Source organism: Boleophthalmus pectinirostris, unplaced genomic scaffold, assembly GCF_026225935.1.
Source record: "Boleophthalmus pectinirostris isolate CB_2022bp ecotype Guang Dong unplaced genomic scaffold, ASM2622593v1 HiC_scaffold_4, whole genome shotgun sequence".
In the NCBI taxonomy this organism is placed as follows: Eukaryota; Metazoa; Chordata; class Actinopteri; order Gobiiformes; family Gobiidae; genus Boleophthalmus; species Boleophthalmus pectinirostris.
In genome coordinates this window covers 30,937,374-30,954,602 of record NW_026571353.1, presented here as the reverse complement: position 1 = coordinate 30,954,602, position 17,229 = coordinate 30,937,374, and the positions used below count along the sequence as shown (strand labels likewise).

The 17,229-nt window shown below is 39.1% G+C and overlaps 1 protein-coding gene across 1 annotated transcript in view; it reads left to right on the top strand.

The window, feature by feature from the left end:
- The window catches only part of grid2 (glutamate receptor, ionotropic, delta 2), a 1,594,008-nt gene extending 1,577,359 nt beyond the window's left edge, over positions 1-16,649 (top strand). The window contains exon 16 of the mRNA XM_055161426.1: positions 16,200-16,649. Within this exon, the coding sequence (XP_055017401.1) occupies positions 16,200-16,649 (450 nt within the window). The remainder of the gene's footprint in view (positions 1-16,199) is intronic.
- Positions 16,650-17,229: the final 580 nt, after the last annotated feature.

Here is a 17,229-nt window from a genome sequence, read left to right as displayed (position 1 = left end):
TACTTTGAAGGGGGTGGAGAGCTACCAGGAGCTCCCAAGCTATAGGTTGGAGACCCCTGCTGTAAAATATTGCAATAAAAATAGTACCGTGAGATGCATATCGTGATAATATTGTACAGAGAGATTTGGATATCGTTACATCCCTAGTATTTATTTTTAAAAGTTCTGCATTTTGCAAAATTGACTCTTGTGCGCTTTTAGTCATGTTGGAATAGTGTTACCTCATTACAAACAGACCGGGAGTTATGTTTTGTTTCAATCACACGTTTGAGTAACTCTGTATTTTTAATTTGTCTACATCTCCAAACCTCAAAACACTCTGTTCCACTTTGTGATGTCACTTAGTGGTGGTTTTCAAGTTAACAGCTATTTTTTTTTATCTTTTATTCAATAGAGCTTGGCAATGTCAGGGCTGAAATCATCCAAATGATTCTTGTGAAGGTGTTTGGAGTGAAGCACTTCTGTATTACCGCATGACATCACAAGGTGCAATAGTGTGTTTTCAGTTTGAGAGAAGAACTCAGCCTAAATATGCAGGATTTGTGTGTTAAACGTGTGTGAATGAAACAAAACACAACTCCATGTATGTCTGTGATGAGGAAACAACATTATAACGTAGATCAGAAAATAGACCCTTTAAAATACTGATTACCTGCCTTAAAATGTATTCTGTACGTACACGCTGTATTGAAGTACTGCACTGGATTGAAATTTACAAAGCTCATTGGACTAATAGGCTTGGATTATTGTAGAGATAAAAAAGCAGGAGGGCAGAGGCACTACACGTACTTGCCTTTATCAGATCTTGATTAACATATTCAGTAACATGGTCCAATCTGTGTACAGTATTCTGAATACTTTTTACTCTGAAAATGTGTTATATTATGAACAGGGGGTAGATTGAGTTAAACCAGCTTAATGTTTGCTGCACTGCTTGTTACGCATTTGTTGATCACTGATAAGAGAAGGGAAAATGCATAGAAATGAACTGTTTTTTTGTTTGTTTGTTTTGTTTGTTTGTTTTCTTAATAATGTTGCACAGTTTCGAAAGTAAATGAAACTGTACTGGAATACAGTGGCTCAAAGTTATTCTAAATATAAAGTATTTTAGTCTTTAGTATAATGTACTTTAACACTGCACCTCTCATTGTGGAATTTGCTGAGAAAAAGTGCAAGGAACTATTAGTATTGTGTAGTAAAATGTCGATTTTATTTATTTATTTTTTGTTGTTTATTGGGCTCACTAATTGGTTAATTTTATGGCTTGTTGTTTTCAGCAGCACTAATAAGCAGTATTGACATTTTAGGGTAAATTTAATTATTTACAAACATTTGCAGTAATAATTTCATTCCACATTTTCAAGAAGTCAACATAACTAACATAATGAGGTGAATACGCTGGTACTTTTCCATGGCATTCGCTGGAGGTGTCCTACATGTTTGTTTATGTATTTATTGCTCATGCTATTATTTTGTTGGCATCAATTTAAAGAGAACAACAGCAACAACAAATCTGCAAATTAACATAAATACATATTTCTACGATTATTTGGCTTGTCTTTACTGCATAAACAAAAGGAACAGTAAGAAGATAAATCTTACAAACCCTGCTCCTTTCACAGATCAACAAATTAAAACATTTCTTTAATAATCGTTCCCCACCCCCCACGTATCTCTATAGTGGAATATTCAGCAGGTACCATGCATGGAGACGCAATGTCATTAGCAAACACTACCAAAAAAGTTTCAAGGCTGCCTGAAAACTGGATTTAAACAGCACATTTTCAGAAGCCTGTGATCAAATAAGTGTTCATTGTTCTGTTTAGCAAAAAAGGTGAGTGTGGGGATCTGAAAAGCTGTAATTCTAGCTGGCTTGTGACTGTAATTTTATGTGTAAGAGACTTGAAATCATCTCACTTGTTATAGTTCCAGGTAAATCAACTCTTTGTGGTCAGATTGTGTTAGAAACTCAAGTTCGAGCTTTATTTTAACAGAGTAGTGCTTTCGGTTAGCGTCACATCCCCAGGGAATATATTGATGACCTCAGCTGCAAAGTATCATTAACTTAAAGCTTGTAAGTTGCTGTTTTTTAATACACATTTGGTTCGGTTGCCCCCAAACTTGACCCCTATTAACTTCATTGATCTTCTCGGTACAATTCTGCCCTTTCTTGTTCGAACCCACTCCCCCTGTGCCCCCCAGCACGAGCCCCCCCCCCACACCAGCTTTAATCTGTCATTCAGACCAGTACACAGCCGAGACTTAAGCACAGTTAGGTTCTATCAAGCACACACACAAACACACACAGACACGCACATACACACACCCTTTCTCCCCCCTTTTCTCCCCTGCCGTCTTCATTAACCCCGGGAGCAGTCAGTGGAATCAGCCCCTCACTGAGAACAGCTCTCAATAGCAAACAGCAGGGATCTAAACACTGTTTGTCTTAGTCTATAAAAGCCATAATGTGAATGAGAAACTGTTTATGATGCTAAGTGCTGTGAGGCTGCATAATGTACTTCCTATAGCTTTTGATTACTCAGAAAAACATACCATGAAACAATTAGTATGCATTCCCATCGGCTTGTTTTCGGTTTTACGTCGAGATTGCTCCCTGCATATTTAGGCTGAGTTCTTCTTTCAAACAGAAATCACTCTGTTCGCTCTTGTGGTGTCATGCTGTAATACGAAGTGTCTTTAATCTCCATGCGCCTTCTTTACAATCATTTGGAGCATTTCAGCCCGTCAGTTGGCAATGTTGACTGATCTTACAATAAAAGGCAGCTGTTAACTTGACATCTATCGCTTCATGACATCACAAGGTGGAACAGAGTATTTTGAGGTTTGACATAACACAGGATTACTCAAACGTGTGAACGTAACAAAACACGACTCCAGAGATGGTTTTGATAAGATAACAACATTACAACATGGTTTAAAGCTCACAAGAATCCACCCATCCATTTTCTTCAGCTTGTCCGGGGTCGGGTTGCAGGGGCAGCAGTCTAAGCAGGGACTCCTAGACTTCCTTCACCCCGGGCACTTTCTTCAGCTCCTCCGGTTGTCCCAAGGTGTTCCCAGGCCAGAGGAAAGACATAGTCCCTCCAGCGTGAACTGGGTCTTCCCTGGAGCCTCCTTCTGGTGGGACATGTCCAGAACACCTCCTGAATGACGCAACCAGGAGGCATCCAGAGCACATGCTCAAGTCACCTCAACTGGCTCCTCTCGATGTGGAGGAGCAGCGTCTCTACTCCGAGCTCCTCCCGTGTGACTGAACTCCTCACCCTATCTCTAAGGAGCACCCTGCCACTCTGCAGGGGAAACTCATTTCGGCCGCTTGCATCCGCGTTCTCGTCCTTTTAGTCATTACCCAAAGCTCATGACAATAGGTGAAAGTAGGAACACAGATTGACCTTTAAATCGAGAGCTCGTGAGCTGAGCTGAAAGGCAAAACTCTGTATTTACTGGTCACAAGAATACATTTTGTGTAATTCATTCACTCCACACACTTGACAGTGGTAAGCTACTTGCCACAGCTGCCCTGGGACAGACTGACAGAAGAGAGGCTGCCAATCTGCACCATCAGATCCTTCAATCACCACCGACACTCCAACGCACACACCTCATTCATAATAGGCCAGAAGGGAAAAGTCTGAGCACAGTTTTGTAAGAATTAATGTTTGAATGTAGGATTTAGTGATGTCAAGGTCTATAAAGCTTGTTTTATAACATTACAAGGAATACGACTGTGGGTACTGAATTTTTTAGTGCCATTACAAATGTCCATAACCATAAAACAATCTCTGATAATAGCTTTTCTAATGTGTTTTATTAAGATCGGGAGTGCTGGTTTCTTACATTGCTTGAAAAGAAAATGTGTATTATCAAACTAGAAACTAAGCATCTCTGACCACCACCGATCACTCACGCACACCACATTCATAATAGGCAAAGAGGGAGAAGTGTCTTGCTTAATGACACAATGACAAATCTCTTCATTTTGGCGAGTCACTGTCACCTTCAGTTTTTTCTATATTCTGTCTTATTTTGTTCTCAGTCAAGGTTTCCACGTTCAAAGATTTGTGTTATGCCAGATGTTAATTCCCTTGAAATCAGACATTTATTTTGAAGTGTCTTGCTCAGTGACACAACAGCATGCAATTTTACACATTTCTCTTGCATTTTCAAAGGCTCATTATTGCTGGAAAGTGAAGTCCAAAGTAACGATTGGTCATTAAAAAGTGTCCTGCCGGGCGTGTGGAGGTCAGTCAGCCATGGCCCTGTTTGATACTTGACCCCAAACAACAAAACCCCAAAGTTCAACTGTCGATGGACACTGACCTGCTCCGACCAGCTGCTCACACTGTAGGGGGCGTGCTCTTCAAACAACATGTGTGCACTGAACCATAGAAGAACAACAGGGAACTTTGTCATTGAACACATTGGCCTAATTATTTACGTAATCGCTATAGTAGATGGGATGGTACAGCCACAGTCCGTAATTTTTGACCAAAAATACAGAAAAAATACATTTCATTTTGGTTGTTTTTATTGCACTAAAACATGGAAAATCCGTCCTTACTGTGAATAGGCTCTGTTCACGCTTATGTCACAAACCATCAAGACTTTTGTAAACATGCGATGACAACTTTAGGTGTAGTTCCCGACACTGGGTTCACCGACCGACTGTGATCAAACCCAGTAAAGTGAACGTGATCAGCGGTAAAATGAAGACTGCATTCGTATGTGCTGTTTGGAATCATCTTGAATTTGTCACCCTCATCTCTTCTAATCGCATGTACCCGTTGCGCTCGGAGTCGTGTGTCAGTGGGGAAATGATGAAAACTGAGGTATGGTTGTAAATGTTGATTAGCCGAACATAACGGAACACTACAATGACATGGAGGTGAATAAAACTGGGGCATTTTCTAATTTTTGTTAGATTTTGTTAGACAGAGCCCGCCGGAAGTTGTCATCGCATGTTTCCAAACGTCTTCCTGGTTGGCTTTGCAGAGGAGGTCAAGAAGCCTCTACAACGTGACCTATTTTTAGAGAGAAGCAGATCAGAAATGTCATACAAGTAATACGATTACCACTTTAAAATAGTTCTAATAGTAATAACTTGTGTAATAATTATAGAATGAAAAGTTGTGGTCGAATAGACTTAGTTGTAATTTTTAGGCTACAGTTAAAACGCATTCATTAAGGTTACGGTTACATGTGATTTTTTTGCTCTTTTCTTTTATACTTGCCTTTATACCATCTTTGTTTTGATATGGAGAGACAATGCGTTTCTCTGATTGGTTAATCCAACTGTCACTCACACCCACAGTTTTGTGGTTGTACAAATACAAAATGGTTTTATTCTAGCTCTTTAAAACTAGCAGATTAGACTTTGCAGAGTCATAATAACCTGTTTCACACCAAATTGATATATGTAGCACTATGAACTGAATTTTAGACATTATTAATCTGGAACGGCTCTGAAAGCGATTGGGAAAATGGAGCATCATGACAATTATTTGAATCTGATTGATCGACGCATCACAACAGCGGAAGAAGCCATAAAATCAAACTTTTGTTAAATCCAGTTGTAAGAAAAGCACAGATATTCCCTGTCCACAAATGCACAAAGCTCTGCACATTTTTCACAAACAAAATCTGCACTAATGCTAAAATCGGCTGAAGTATGTCTGTTGCCGTCGCCATGTTTGTTTTGGTTTGTTTGGGCGCTTCGTCTTTGGCTTCTAGACAAACCTCAATGCTGTGACGAGATTGATCCCCCTTCCCAATTAACCTTAAAGCTAACAGATACAGATATCATGAGAATCCAGACGAATGGGCAAACCAAAACCAAAATATTGATCATTTGATAGCAGTGAATGTTGTATCCAAAACAAATAAATAAATAAATAACACAGTATATCTCCTATAACTATATTAGTGACAGAAAATAGTGACAAAATTTCCTCCGTACTGAATGGTCTAAGGAGCTTGTATTTGCAGAAATAGACGCTTGGAATAGAGCAGAGCGCATCCACAGCCCCACTGCGTCGCATCCAAACTCACCAGAGAACACGAGACAAATACCAGTCGGCCTCAGAGCTGCTAATTAGACAAATTGCAGATGTTACAATTTATCGAGTGGGGAAAACTCTGCCTCTGCGCACAATTTGGCCTTAGTCATGGCCATCCGAGTCCGTCTGGTGCCTTTACCGTCATCTGAGTTAAATGAATAAAGGGGAGCAAAGCAGAAAGCATGTAATTAACTTCTCTTCACACTGTGCTATCTGTCACTTTAAATGAACTACACCACGGCCCCTTGCTGTCACGGCAACAGTGCACACGCTTTTCTAAGGCTTAATGTTCAAATGTGGAGTTTAGTGTTTAGGTCTAGGTCTATAAAGCTTGTTTTATAATATTACAAGGAATACAAATGTGGGTATTGCATTTTTTATGGCGATTACAAATGTCCATAGTTGTAAAACAATCTGTGATAATAACTTTTTGTTATGGGTTTTATTATGTGCAGGAGGGCTGGTTTCTTACATTGCCGCTTTAGATTAAAAATGGATGTGAATTTCAAGCTCACTTCATATTCAATTTATTGTTTATAGCTCCAAACTGCGACAGCTCCTCGTAGGGCTTCAGTTAGGACGTAAGAAAAACATTGCGTCAGTCACTGATCACAAGATACAGAAGCGAGTGGGTCTGTCTTGCTCAAAGACACAATGGAATGCAGTACTTTTAATCAGTGGGGGAAGTACTTCATTACTTTAAGTTACGTTAGATTTGGACACTTTATTCATACCCGTAGGTAAATTTGTTTTGCAGATATGAGAGGCTGGTCTCACTTTTCACATTTTATTCATCCACATTATGTACAATAAACTTGTTTAAAAACACAGTTACAGAAGTGCTCCAGTGCTCCAGTGCAGAATGCCTTTGTTCCAAAAATAATTTAATGTAATCAAAAAAAATGAATTCATCTAAGCTTGGCTAGGATTACAATAAATATTAAATATATAAAAAACACACACAGTTTTCCAAAACAAGGTACTAAAATTGATAGATAAATAGATTACAATGTATTCATAAGGGCAATAGCAGCTGGAACGATGCTCCTTTTAAAACAATTCATTCTAGATCTTGGGGCTAAAAGCTTCTGACCAGAGAGAAGCAGCTGAAACTCTGAGTTTAGTGGATGTTGCACATCTTTTAAAATACTCTGAGACATCCTCTGTAACTGTCTTGAGTACAGGAAGTCCAGGCTGCTCTGAGGACTGACAATCACCTTAATCGCCCATTTAACCAACTGATTCAGGGAGTTCTTGTTTTTCACAGAGACACTCTCAAACCACGAGACCAATGAAAAAGTTAAAACTGCTAAGAACAGTGTCATCATCATCTATCTATCTATGGTAGAAGGACAACTTCCTCAGACACTGAAAGTGTTGGTGGCCACTTTTACACACAGCAGAACAATTATGGTCAAAGCTCAATTTAGAATCAAACAGTGTTCCAAGATACTTATAAGAGTCTTAAGACACAAACATAGAATGCACTGGTTAAAACTGGGATCAGAGCACCAACCTTTTAGTTTGTGGGTGGGTGCTTTAACCACTGTGCCACTGCTACCCATAGCCTTAAAATATGTATGAGTCAAATAGTCAAAATGAACAGTGAAAGTCCAGTCTGTATTGTGTTATTTTGATTAGAAGAAATTTTTGTTAATAAAATTGGATGAATGTTTCAAATTTCAAACATATTTTCATGTGACGTTTGTTAAATTGTTAATATAGTCTACTTGTTTTTGTCTTAAAACTCAGTTCTCTTTAAGTTATGCATGAACAATACCTATAATTTAATTCACATATTTGCAAATTGCAATGTCCAAGTCTCTCACAAGTTGTGCCGAAAACCTGTTGAAAAATTTCAACTCAATCAAATGTATCGACAAATAGCTTTTTCTTATATTTGTTCGTTCTTCAAAACACATCTTAATGGTGCTCATTTCAACTTTTCAAATAGAGCGTACACCACCAAGTGTCTCCATGGAGATGCTGCTGCTTTGCCTGGAATGTTCCTCAGTATACCATAAAGCATACCATATTTGCACCGGATTATAAGACTCAATATCAATAATGTTGAATTCTCTCATTTATTTTCATACATAAGGCGCACCGGATTATGAGGCGCATTAACCAAAACAAACGGACGACACTTGAAACTGCCCAGGAATTCACAATCCATTGGCAGATCCATTGGCAGATCAAATAATTTACCCGGCGTTATCTCCCTGTCTTGGTGAATGTGTATTATGAATGTGAAAGTGGGTGGATAATTTAAGTTTGTTTTTTTATTTCCTACAATCAGGACACAAATACAGCAGCTTTGCGCACATTTGTTTATGATTTACAGAAGCGAAACTATCCATCAAGCGGTGTGGCTTCGTAGCTTACCAAAGTCATACTAAAACATTTTGACAGATTTTTGAGCGCCGTGTACCACAGAAAATCAGTTCAAGGTCAGTAAGCACAACCTGAATTAATACATAAAGCGCACTGTCGATTTTTGAGAAAATAAAAGCATTTTAAGTGTGCCTTATAGTCTGAAAAATACTGTATTTGTCTTATGTGGCTTGAATTACAGGTATTTTTATTGCTCAAAAATACCTTAAAACCATGCCGCCTCATTGTCAGTGTAGCCTCTCCACAGATCTGCCCTGTAACTTGGCCTTGCAGTGTCACTCGCTTGTTTCTTAGGAAATCGATACGTTCAATGCTGTGCTGTAGAAAATCCCAGGCAAAACAAAGACATCTCCATGGAAACAAGCAACTGGTTTACCCTCCAACAGGAAAGTTACACATTGCACCTTTAAATATTCTCACCCATTATCAGGTAACACGTGCGATCAACTTGATTCAAATGATATTGCTTTATTCTTAAATGTATGTAAACTTGCTTCTTAAGTTAAAGATGTCAAATGCTGTCAAATGCTTTTCTAGGTATTTTGTTAAATGCTTTTCACAGTAAAAATATTTCACTGTAATTGAGACAAATGTAAGGTCAGAAATACTGTGTAATAAAAATGTAATAAAAAAGTTTAAATGTCATACTGTGGAACATTCCAGGCAGAGCAATGACATATCCATAGAAACAAGCAGATGACGGGACCAAACCAAACCAAAAAGATGGAACCAAACCCAACCAAAAAGTCACACAGTGCACCTTTAACAAACGTGTGTTGCTTTAGTCTTGGACATGCTTTATTAATCTTCACATTTTTATTTATTTATTTATTTTTTTTCCCCATTTTCCTTTCACCTACGGCACTAAGGAAATAAGTCATCACCAGCTTAACCACTCGTGCCCACCCACTCCTGGTAAAATGGTTTCACTTCCACCGCACGGCCTAAAGACGGGCATAAATCAAAACTAGCTTCATCCATCAAAGTGAACGCTGAGACTGTTGCAGGCCAATTATGACGCACCAATGCACAATCTGTACTCATAACAGCTCCAATCCGCCCTCTTGCTGCTTACACTCTTTTGTGATACATTTTTAAAGACGTGTATTTGTATTCTGTGTACGTTTGTGATTACATATTCATATTATGTGTGCAAGTGTTTGGTGTTTTTTTGAGATGTAACAATAACAACATTTTATCAAGTTTGTTAGGTCATGTACAGTATTAAAGGCGCATTGTGTAAGTTTTTGGGAGGAGGGTCGGTCAGTCACCTGCTTGTTTTTATGGATATGTCGTTGCTCTGTCAGGAATGTTCCACAGTATGACATTTATTCAGTTACAGGTGGGTTTAATGCTCCAAAATACCTAGAAAAACAGGTATTCTGACCGGGTTGCCACTCTGCAGATCTGACATGTAACTTGGCTTCGTTTGGTCTTGATGAAGATAGAAAGGTTTAATGCCATACCGCGAAACATTCCAGACAAAGCAATAACATCTTCACGAACCAAAGCATTTTGGTCCTCCACCAGAAAAGTCACACAATACATCTTAAATTGCAATTTTCTTGGAAGACTCTGTGTATTTTAGAAGTGGTAACTTTCAAATAATTACCTTTAAAGCCACACTGTGTAACTTTTTTAGCCAAAAATAGTCAAAAATAATAATTTATTGCACTGAAAAATATGCATTCTTACTCTGAGGATGCTTGCTTCTCCACAAACCTGACTCTTATTTGGCCTGGACGATGGCCTGTTACTGCTTGTTTCCATGGAAATGTTGTTGCTTTGGCTGTAATTTTCCACAGTATTGCATTAAACGTATCTATATCCATGGAAATTGTTCCAAAGTATGATTTTAACTTTAAATTTCCATGGAATCTTGCAGGTAGAAAGTTACACACTGTACCTTTAACAACCTAGTTTACATATTTCGTAAAATAACTTTTAAGCACTTCATGTTAGCTGCACTGGAGCAAAGCATCATGGTCTATGTAGTTCCTCTAATTGCTTTTACCATGCAACAAAACAAAACATTTTAGTTCCTTAAGACTTATATTAATATTAATAACAATGCTATCTATGCTAATAACTGATAGAATTGTTACATGCCTTGTTGCTGTATTTATGGGTTTCAGATTTCTGTTATATGCAACAAAAATAAATAAATTCATAGTTAATCGCTACGACAACAGCCCTAAGCATCTGTCATTATTCTGAAACCCATGGGTAGCAGATCTGTGCTTTGTGGAATAGTTGTATTTTAATGTGAGCTTGCATGTTGATGTTAGCTGTTTGTTTATTAAATTATACACATTTACATTCACATGGACAACAACATGGCTGCATCCAAAATCTCCATGGCGATTATACAATTTTGTAGTGCTGTTTTGAAAATTTTATTTTCAATACATCACACACATACACAAAAATAAAGCCACAAATGTAATCTTTTTAAAACCGCTAATCCCCAAATATGAAAGTGGCAGTTATTGTAAACATGCTATCCCATTAGCGCTATGTATTTTTATTCATTAATATAATAAAAAATAATAATAAAATCCACGCTCCTTATTTGGCAACACAGAGCTTTGCGATCACCCTCCCGCTTTTATAATTACCACATTGCATGGATCATTGCTTAAGCGTACCCATTTTAGCCTCGCTCGATTTGCTGATGTTACCCTGGGTAGCATTTAGCGCCATTAGCCATTAGCGCATGGTTACAATACATTGATTGACACGCAGCTTTAAACGGTGAATTATTGCGAGACTGAATCCATTTTAACATGAATTTTAGCCTAGATAGCTTGTATAGACAGACGCACCGGATCATACTTCTTGTTAAGGTATCAGAAAAGGCATAATTGCTGCTAAATGTGTAGCCATTTTAGCCATTTAGCAATTTGTCAATGCTACAAATGTTGAGCTAAAGGCTAGATATTAGCATTAGCATTAGCCTATTAAAATGACACACTGCTTTTGTTGATCAATATGAGAAGCGATTGGAACAGACATTTTTTTAATATAAGGGGATTATTTAGGTCTTTGTGTTTTTATTGTTCAGTAAAAACAATAATAAGGATTTAATAACATGGATTTAAAAACATATAATATATTTAATAAACCTGATATCACTATAAATTCACTCTAAACATAAAAAAATAAAGCTGCTTGTAAAATTGCAAGTGTAATAATGATAGTAACAAAGCTTTTCTCTTAAAGATGCACTATGTAACTTTTTAGCAGAGGGTCCATCACCTGTGTGTGTTAATGGAGATTGTTTTGCCTATACTGTCCTACAAAGGCAGAACGCTGTAACATCACGTTTGGTCAAAAATGAGTTAATGTAATTTTTGGGGGTACTTGAGACCTCTTTTATCATGTGAGTGAATATTGTGAAAAATATTGAGCTTATAATTGATCTGTGACCCTTATTTGTCAGTTCCTGTACTCTGCCTTTGTGTCATGAGTCAAAAATAAGGAGTCGTGCAAAGGCAAAACTCAGTAATAGTGTATGTTTTGTTTGTGATTTAGTTAAAACATATATTTCACTTTAAAATCCAACTTCTCGCCTCCTTTTTGTTGCGGCCTTGGCACACGGTCTTAACACATTAAATACATATACCTTTGTATTCAGTTATACTTAAATATTAAAAAATATTTTGTGCATTTATTCATACTTTACGTACTATACTGCAAAACGTGTCTGTCAAACTGTTGAACTGTGTATTGCCACATGATCCTGATCAGCACTAAACAGGAAATCCAAAGCTCTCCTATATCATTTCAAACAAACACCATGATGACTCGACCTTGGTGAGGTATTTTTCTTATAATAAATGGAAGTCTGTCAGTTTTTGCCTCTTGTCTTTGCACAACTCCTTATTTTTGGCTCATGATACAAAGGCAGAGCACAGGAACTGACAAATAAGAGTCAAAGGTCAATATTGAGCTCAATATTTTTCACAAAAAACTAGAAACTACTTACCGCCGTACCTATTATACTTTTGTCTAGACAAAACAGAAACTTTGAAGTCATTTTTCTCAGTTTCACACACTGGCGAGTTAAGGTTTTTTGCCTTTGTAGGGCAGTATAATGTTCCGCAGTATGACATTAAACTTATTTGAAGTTCATTTATTCAATTACAGGTGTTTTAATAACTTTTTTTTTTTTTTTAAGTACCTTGAAAGGCGTTTATACTGTGGACGGTCTCTCTTCTGTAAGAAATGCGACCTGTATTTTTGTCTTATTGTGAAACATATTGGACAAAACTATCATCTCCATGGATACTCCACTGGAAAAGTGACAGTGTGCATCTTTAACCTGGTTTTACAGTTCTAATTCCCACAGTTGTTTATGTCATCAAGTACATGTCTATGGATGTTTTCAATAGTCAATATGAGAGAGTTCTGCCATGGCAACACAAACGACCAAAACGTGAAAATTTCTGGTCAGAACTTTTTCATATTCGTAACTCTTGTGGTTTGGTCTTTATATTAAGTAGCTTTAGCGTGCGAAGAGCAGGTATAACGTATGGAAAATGTGTCAGAAGTACCTGCCTTCTTGCGCTAACCCTACTTCAAAGTTTGTGTCACTGTGGCTTATAGCGACTTTGTTTTGTTTTTGTAGATAAGTACTCTGTTTTGAGGGAGAAAGAGCAATAGAAAATGCCTTTAAAACATCTCCCCTTTTTCAGGTACTTGATTGTGTGTCTATGAAGGCACAAAATGGCTACCTATGCTTGAACTGTGTGTGCCGCTGACTGACTTCCATGTCTCTCTTCTCACTCACCCCACCTGTCTGTCCCCCCTCCTCTTTACCCCATCTCTCATAAAACATCCATTTATTATTGCTTTATTATTTTATTGGCTGGTTGCTTTCAAAAACCATGCATGCACTTCCATATGTTTATCCATCTTCTTTATACCAAACTTGAATCCATTTTAGAACCAGGTTGACGGTCCGACTGTGCGGCAGAGCGAACCGTGCGCCCATACGCCCAATGAGCACCCGCTAGGCTTGGGCGGCCCTACACAGAATCCGTCCGTCACGGGCAACACCGCCGGCTCCGTCCCCTCTCGCTACCAGCCCCCCGCCTGCTGCGATATACCCTGCGCACTTATCGTACAGCACTCCTACGAGCCCACCAACCCCCCCGAGATCGCGCCCAAAATGAGAATGAGCACCTTCACCACCTCGCCCCCCACCCCAAGGTTATACATTCAGTAGAAGATTCGAAAAATACTTGCTTTGGTTAGTAATTCATTAGAAAATAGATGACAAATACTTCATAAATGGTAGGAGTCGAACTTGTGTAGCCACTGCCCAATCTGCACTAGAAGCAAATGCACCTTTTTAGATGTAAACTTATTTGCAGTTCTGCCTTGACGCCACAAGAGGGCAGTGTCCCTCTGTTTAAAGGCAAACCAAGCATTGTATTGTACAGTTACAGAACACTTAAGAAAGGTTAGTTATATTCACCTTTTAGAGATTAAGTGCAATGCTGCCTTTACGCCACAAGAGGGCACTGTCTCTCTGTTTAAAGGCAAACTAAGCATTGTAATGTACAGTTTTGAATAGGTTATATTCATGTTTAACAATATTGTGCTTTATTTTGAAAAGCTTTTACAGGTCAGTGTATATTAAACTGCAGAAATCTATTAGAAATTAACATATTTTTTATTAAGAGTAGCTTTATTGATAGTTACACATTATGAAAATAAGTTAAGGCAGCCAGCTTCTTCGCACCCCTCCCCCCTTCTCACTCTGTTTGCCTAGAAATCAATCTGTCTCACCTCATTTCTCTCAACAAAGTGTGTATGATAGTAGTAATAGTTGTAGTGGTAGTAAATAGCAGAAACAGCCAATTCCTGCCTTCCGTCCTCCTTTCCCCCCAATGTTGTCACTTCTTTAGATAACCACCAGGGGCCGCTACTGCTCTCCCTTTGTGCCACTCAGCCGCATACACAACTAGGGCCAGAGGTACCTGCAAAAACCAATGGACACGGTCAGTAACAAAACCAAAAACCCCCAAAGCCCTTCAGATATCCCCGTGTGTCCTTGCCTGTCCTAAACCCCGAAACGACCACGCTCCCCTCCTCCACTTTTCGGTCTCCGCACCCCCGAGAAGCACACTGCCCCCTTTAAGTGTGTATGTGCACCAACTGTCCACAACTTTGCCCCTTTAAGATCTCACTCTTAGACGAAACGAGCACCCGATTTTGCCTTTTTGCACCCTTGTATGTACTAGCATGGACCACCTTCAACTGACAATCACCCATACTGTAATTTAAGCTAAGATATTAAATGTGTAGAAGTGTATTCTTTAAGTTTCCTTTCAGTAGCTTAAATCTGTTGAATGTTATGTTATAATGATTTAAGTAAGAGTTTACATCTGGCCGCTGTTGATTCACATGAAAACGAGATGTTTGAGATCTCACTGTGAATTCTTGGCATGAACGCCGGATGGATTAAAGAATTAAGCGGTTATTTTAAAGGTGCGCTGTGCAACTTTTCTGCTACCTGCTTGTCTCCGTGGAGATTGGGTATCGCTTTGCCGAGTTTCGCAGTATGGCATTCAACTTATCTATCTTGCATTTGCATCCTGACTCGATTGTACGTGTTTTTATTGCTTAAAAATCATCGTTCTGGCCGTGAGTGGGGTCGCCTTTCCACGGATCCCACCTAAATACGTTTAATGCCACACTGCGTAACATCCCAGGCAAAGCTATAACATCTTCATATATCTGAATGGCATAGCTTCTACCAGAAAAGTTACAGAGTGAATCTTTAAAGTAAGTTCTTCTGTATTCGTAGTAGTTGATAAGATGTTTGACACTTGCACGTTTTTGCTCCTGTAGTCCACTTAAGCTGCTCCCTTAAAGTCCTGATAAGTTTGTGTATAATTCTCTATTTCTGACCACTTCTCATAGTGTGCTTCTCTATCCCTCCCCCCATCTCCTCCCAACCCTCACCTCTTCCTCCTCCTCCTCCTCTTCCTCCTCTCCTCTTCCTCTCCTCCCATCACTAATGCAAATTATTATGCAATTCTTCATGCACTGGGTCACTTGCATTATGTTGTCACGCTCAACATTTTCGACTCGGATTCACTCACTGACTTCCTCTGCTTTCTCCTATTTTCATTTATTTTAAACCACTTCTCTTCCTTTATCATGATTTTGTATTCGATTCAATACAAACGCAAATTATTTTCTTTGGTATCATATTTTTGATAACTTCCATATTGGATTTCAATTTAACGTTTACCTCCCCAATTTCAAATTCATCAAATCTTTCTCATGAAAATTGCTTTTTAAACATGCAATAATCCACAAACATATTTTTTTCACTAAACCAATCAACCAAATTTGACCTCTCCACTGTTACTTTGACATACGAATCCCAATTTTGGATATTTGGCTTTCCACAATTATCAACTTCCTGCTCCCTACGTAATCATTGCCTTTTTATATCACACTTTAAACCATATTTTTATCATATTTCTCCTTAAATCCACCAACTTTTTTCATTTGCACTCGATTCAATTTACATTATTAACCTTTCTGCCATCTTACCAAATTACTTTTTTGAACATTCAATCAACTTTTGCATATTATAATTTTACTTTTGACTATTTCCACCACTTAAACATCAATCTCGTACGCATCCACCAACCTTCCACGCTCCACTCCCCCACCCTGTTTCCTCCTCCCTCTCGCCCCCTGCAGGACGATAAGGAGATCGACTTGGAGCACCTACACCGGCGCGTTAACAGCCTGTGCACCGAGGACGACAGCCCCCACAAGCAGTTCTCCACCTCTTCCGTTGACCTAACGCCTCTCGACATGGATGCCCTCCCGGCCGCTCGCCAAGCCCTAGAGCAGATCAGCGACTTCCGTAACACCCACATCACCACGACGACCTTCATCCCAGAACAGATCCAGACGCTGAGCCGAAGCCTGTCCGCCAAAGCCGCTGCCGGGTTTTCCGCTGGGTTCGGGGGAAGTGGCGGGGGCGGACTGCAGGACCACCGGACTGGGCCGTTCAGGCAGAGGGCTCCAAATGGTGGGTTTTTCCGGAGTCCGATCAAAACAATGTCCTCCATTCCCTACCAGCCGACCGGACCCGGGCCCAACTTCGGATATGGCAACGATCCGGACAGGGGCACCTCCATTTAAAGAGGCGAGATTCAGCAGAAGAGAGGGGAGGTTTGAGGTGTAGTCTCTGTACATAACAAATCTATAACAAGTCTATTTTGAGATTAGGACGGGGTGATGAGTGAGGTGGTCCTGCATGGCAAAAATGTGTTGTCTACCTGAGGAAAAGGGACTTGAAATCTGAATATCAGTCTTTTCTTTGGTAGTCTGAAGAATTTAGGTTTATAAAATTCTCTTAGATCATTTGCTGTGATTTGAGAGATTCTTGGCTCTTTTCAAGCTAAATTACCTAGCAGTTCGAAACACTATTAACACTATTATTGTGCCCCCCCCTCCTCACTGTGCCACCTGGAATCCCCAGCGGTCTCCTATCCAAGTACTAACCAGGCCCTGCTTAGCTCCTGAGATCTGACAAGATGATTATTATGGTCACTTCACTCAAGGTAATGTGGGTAGATGCAACAAGGCCAGTGTAAAAAGCCTTTCATTTCACAGTGTTTGGTTTGTTCCTATAAAAACAATGGAAAAGTTCCTGGCGAATAATGAAAAAACACCTTGAAAGCAGCCACAACCAAGATACACTAGGTACTATTTTGAGTAG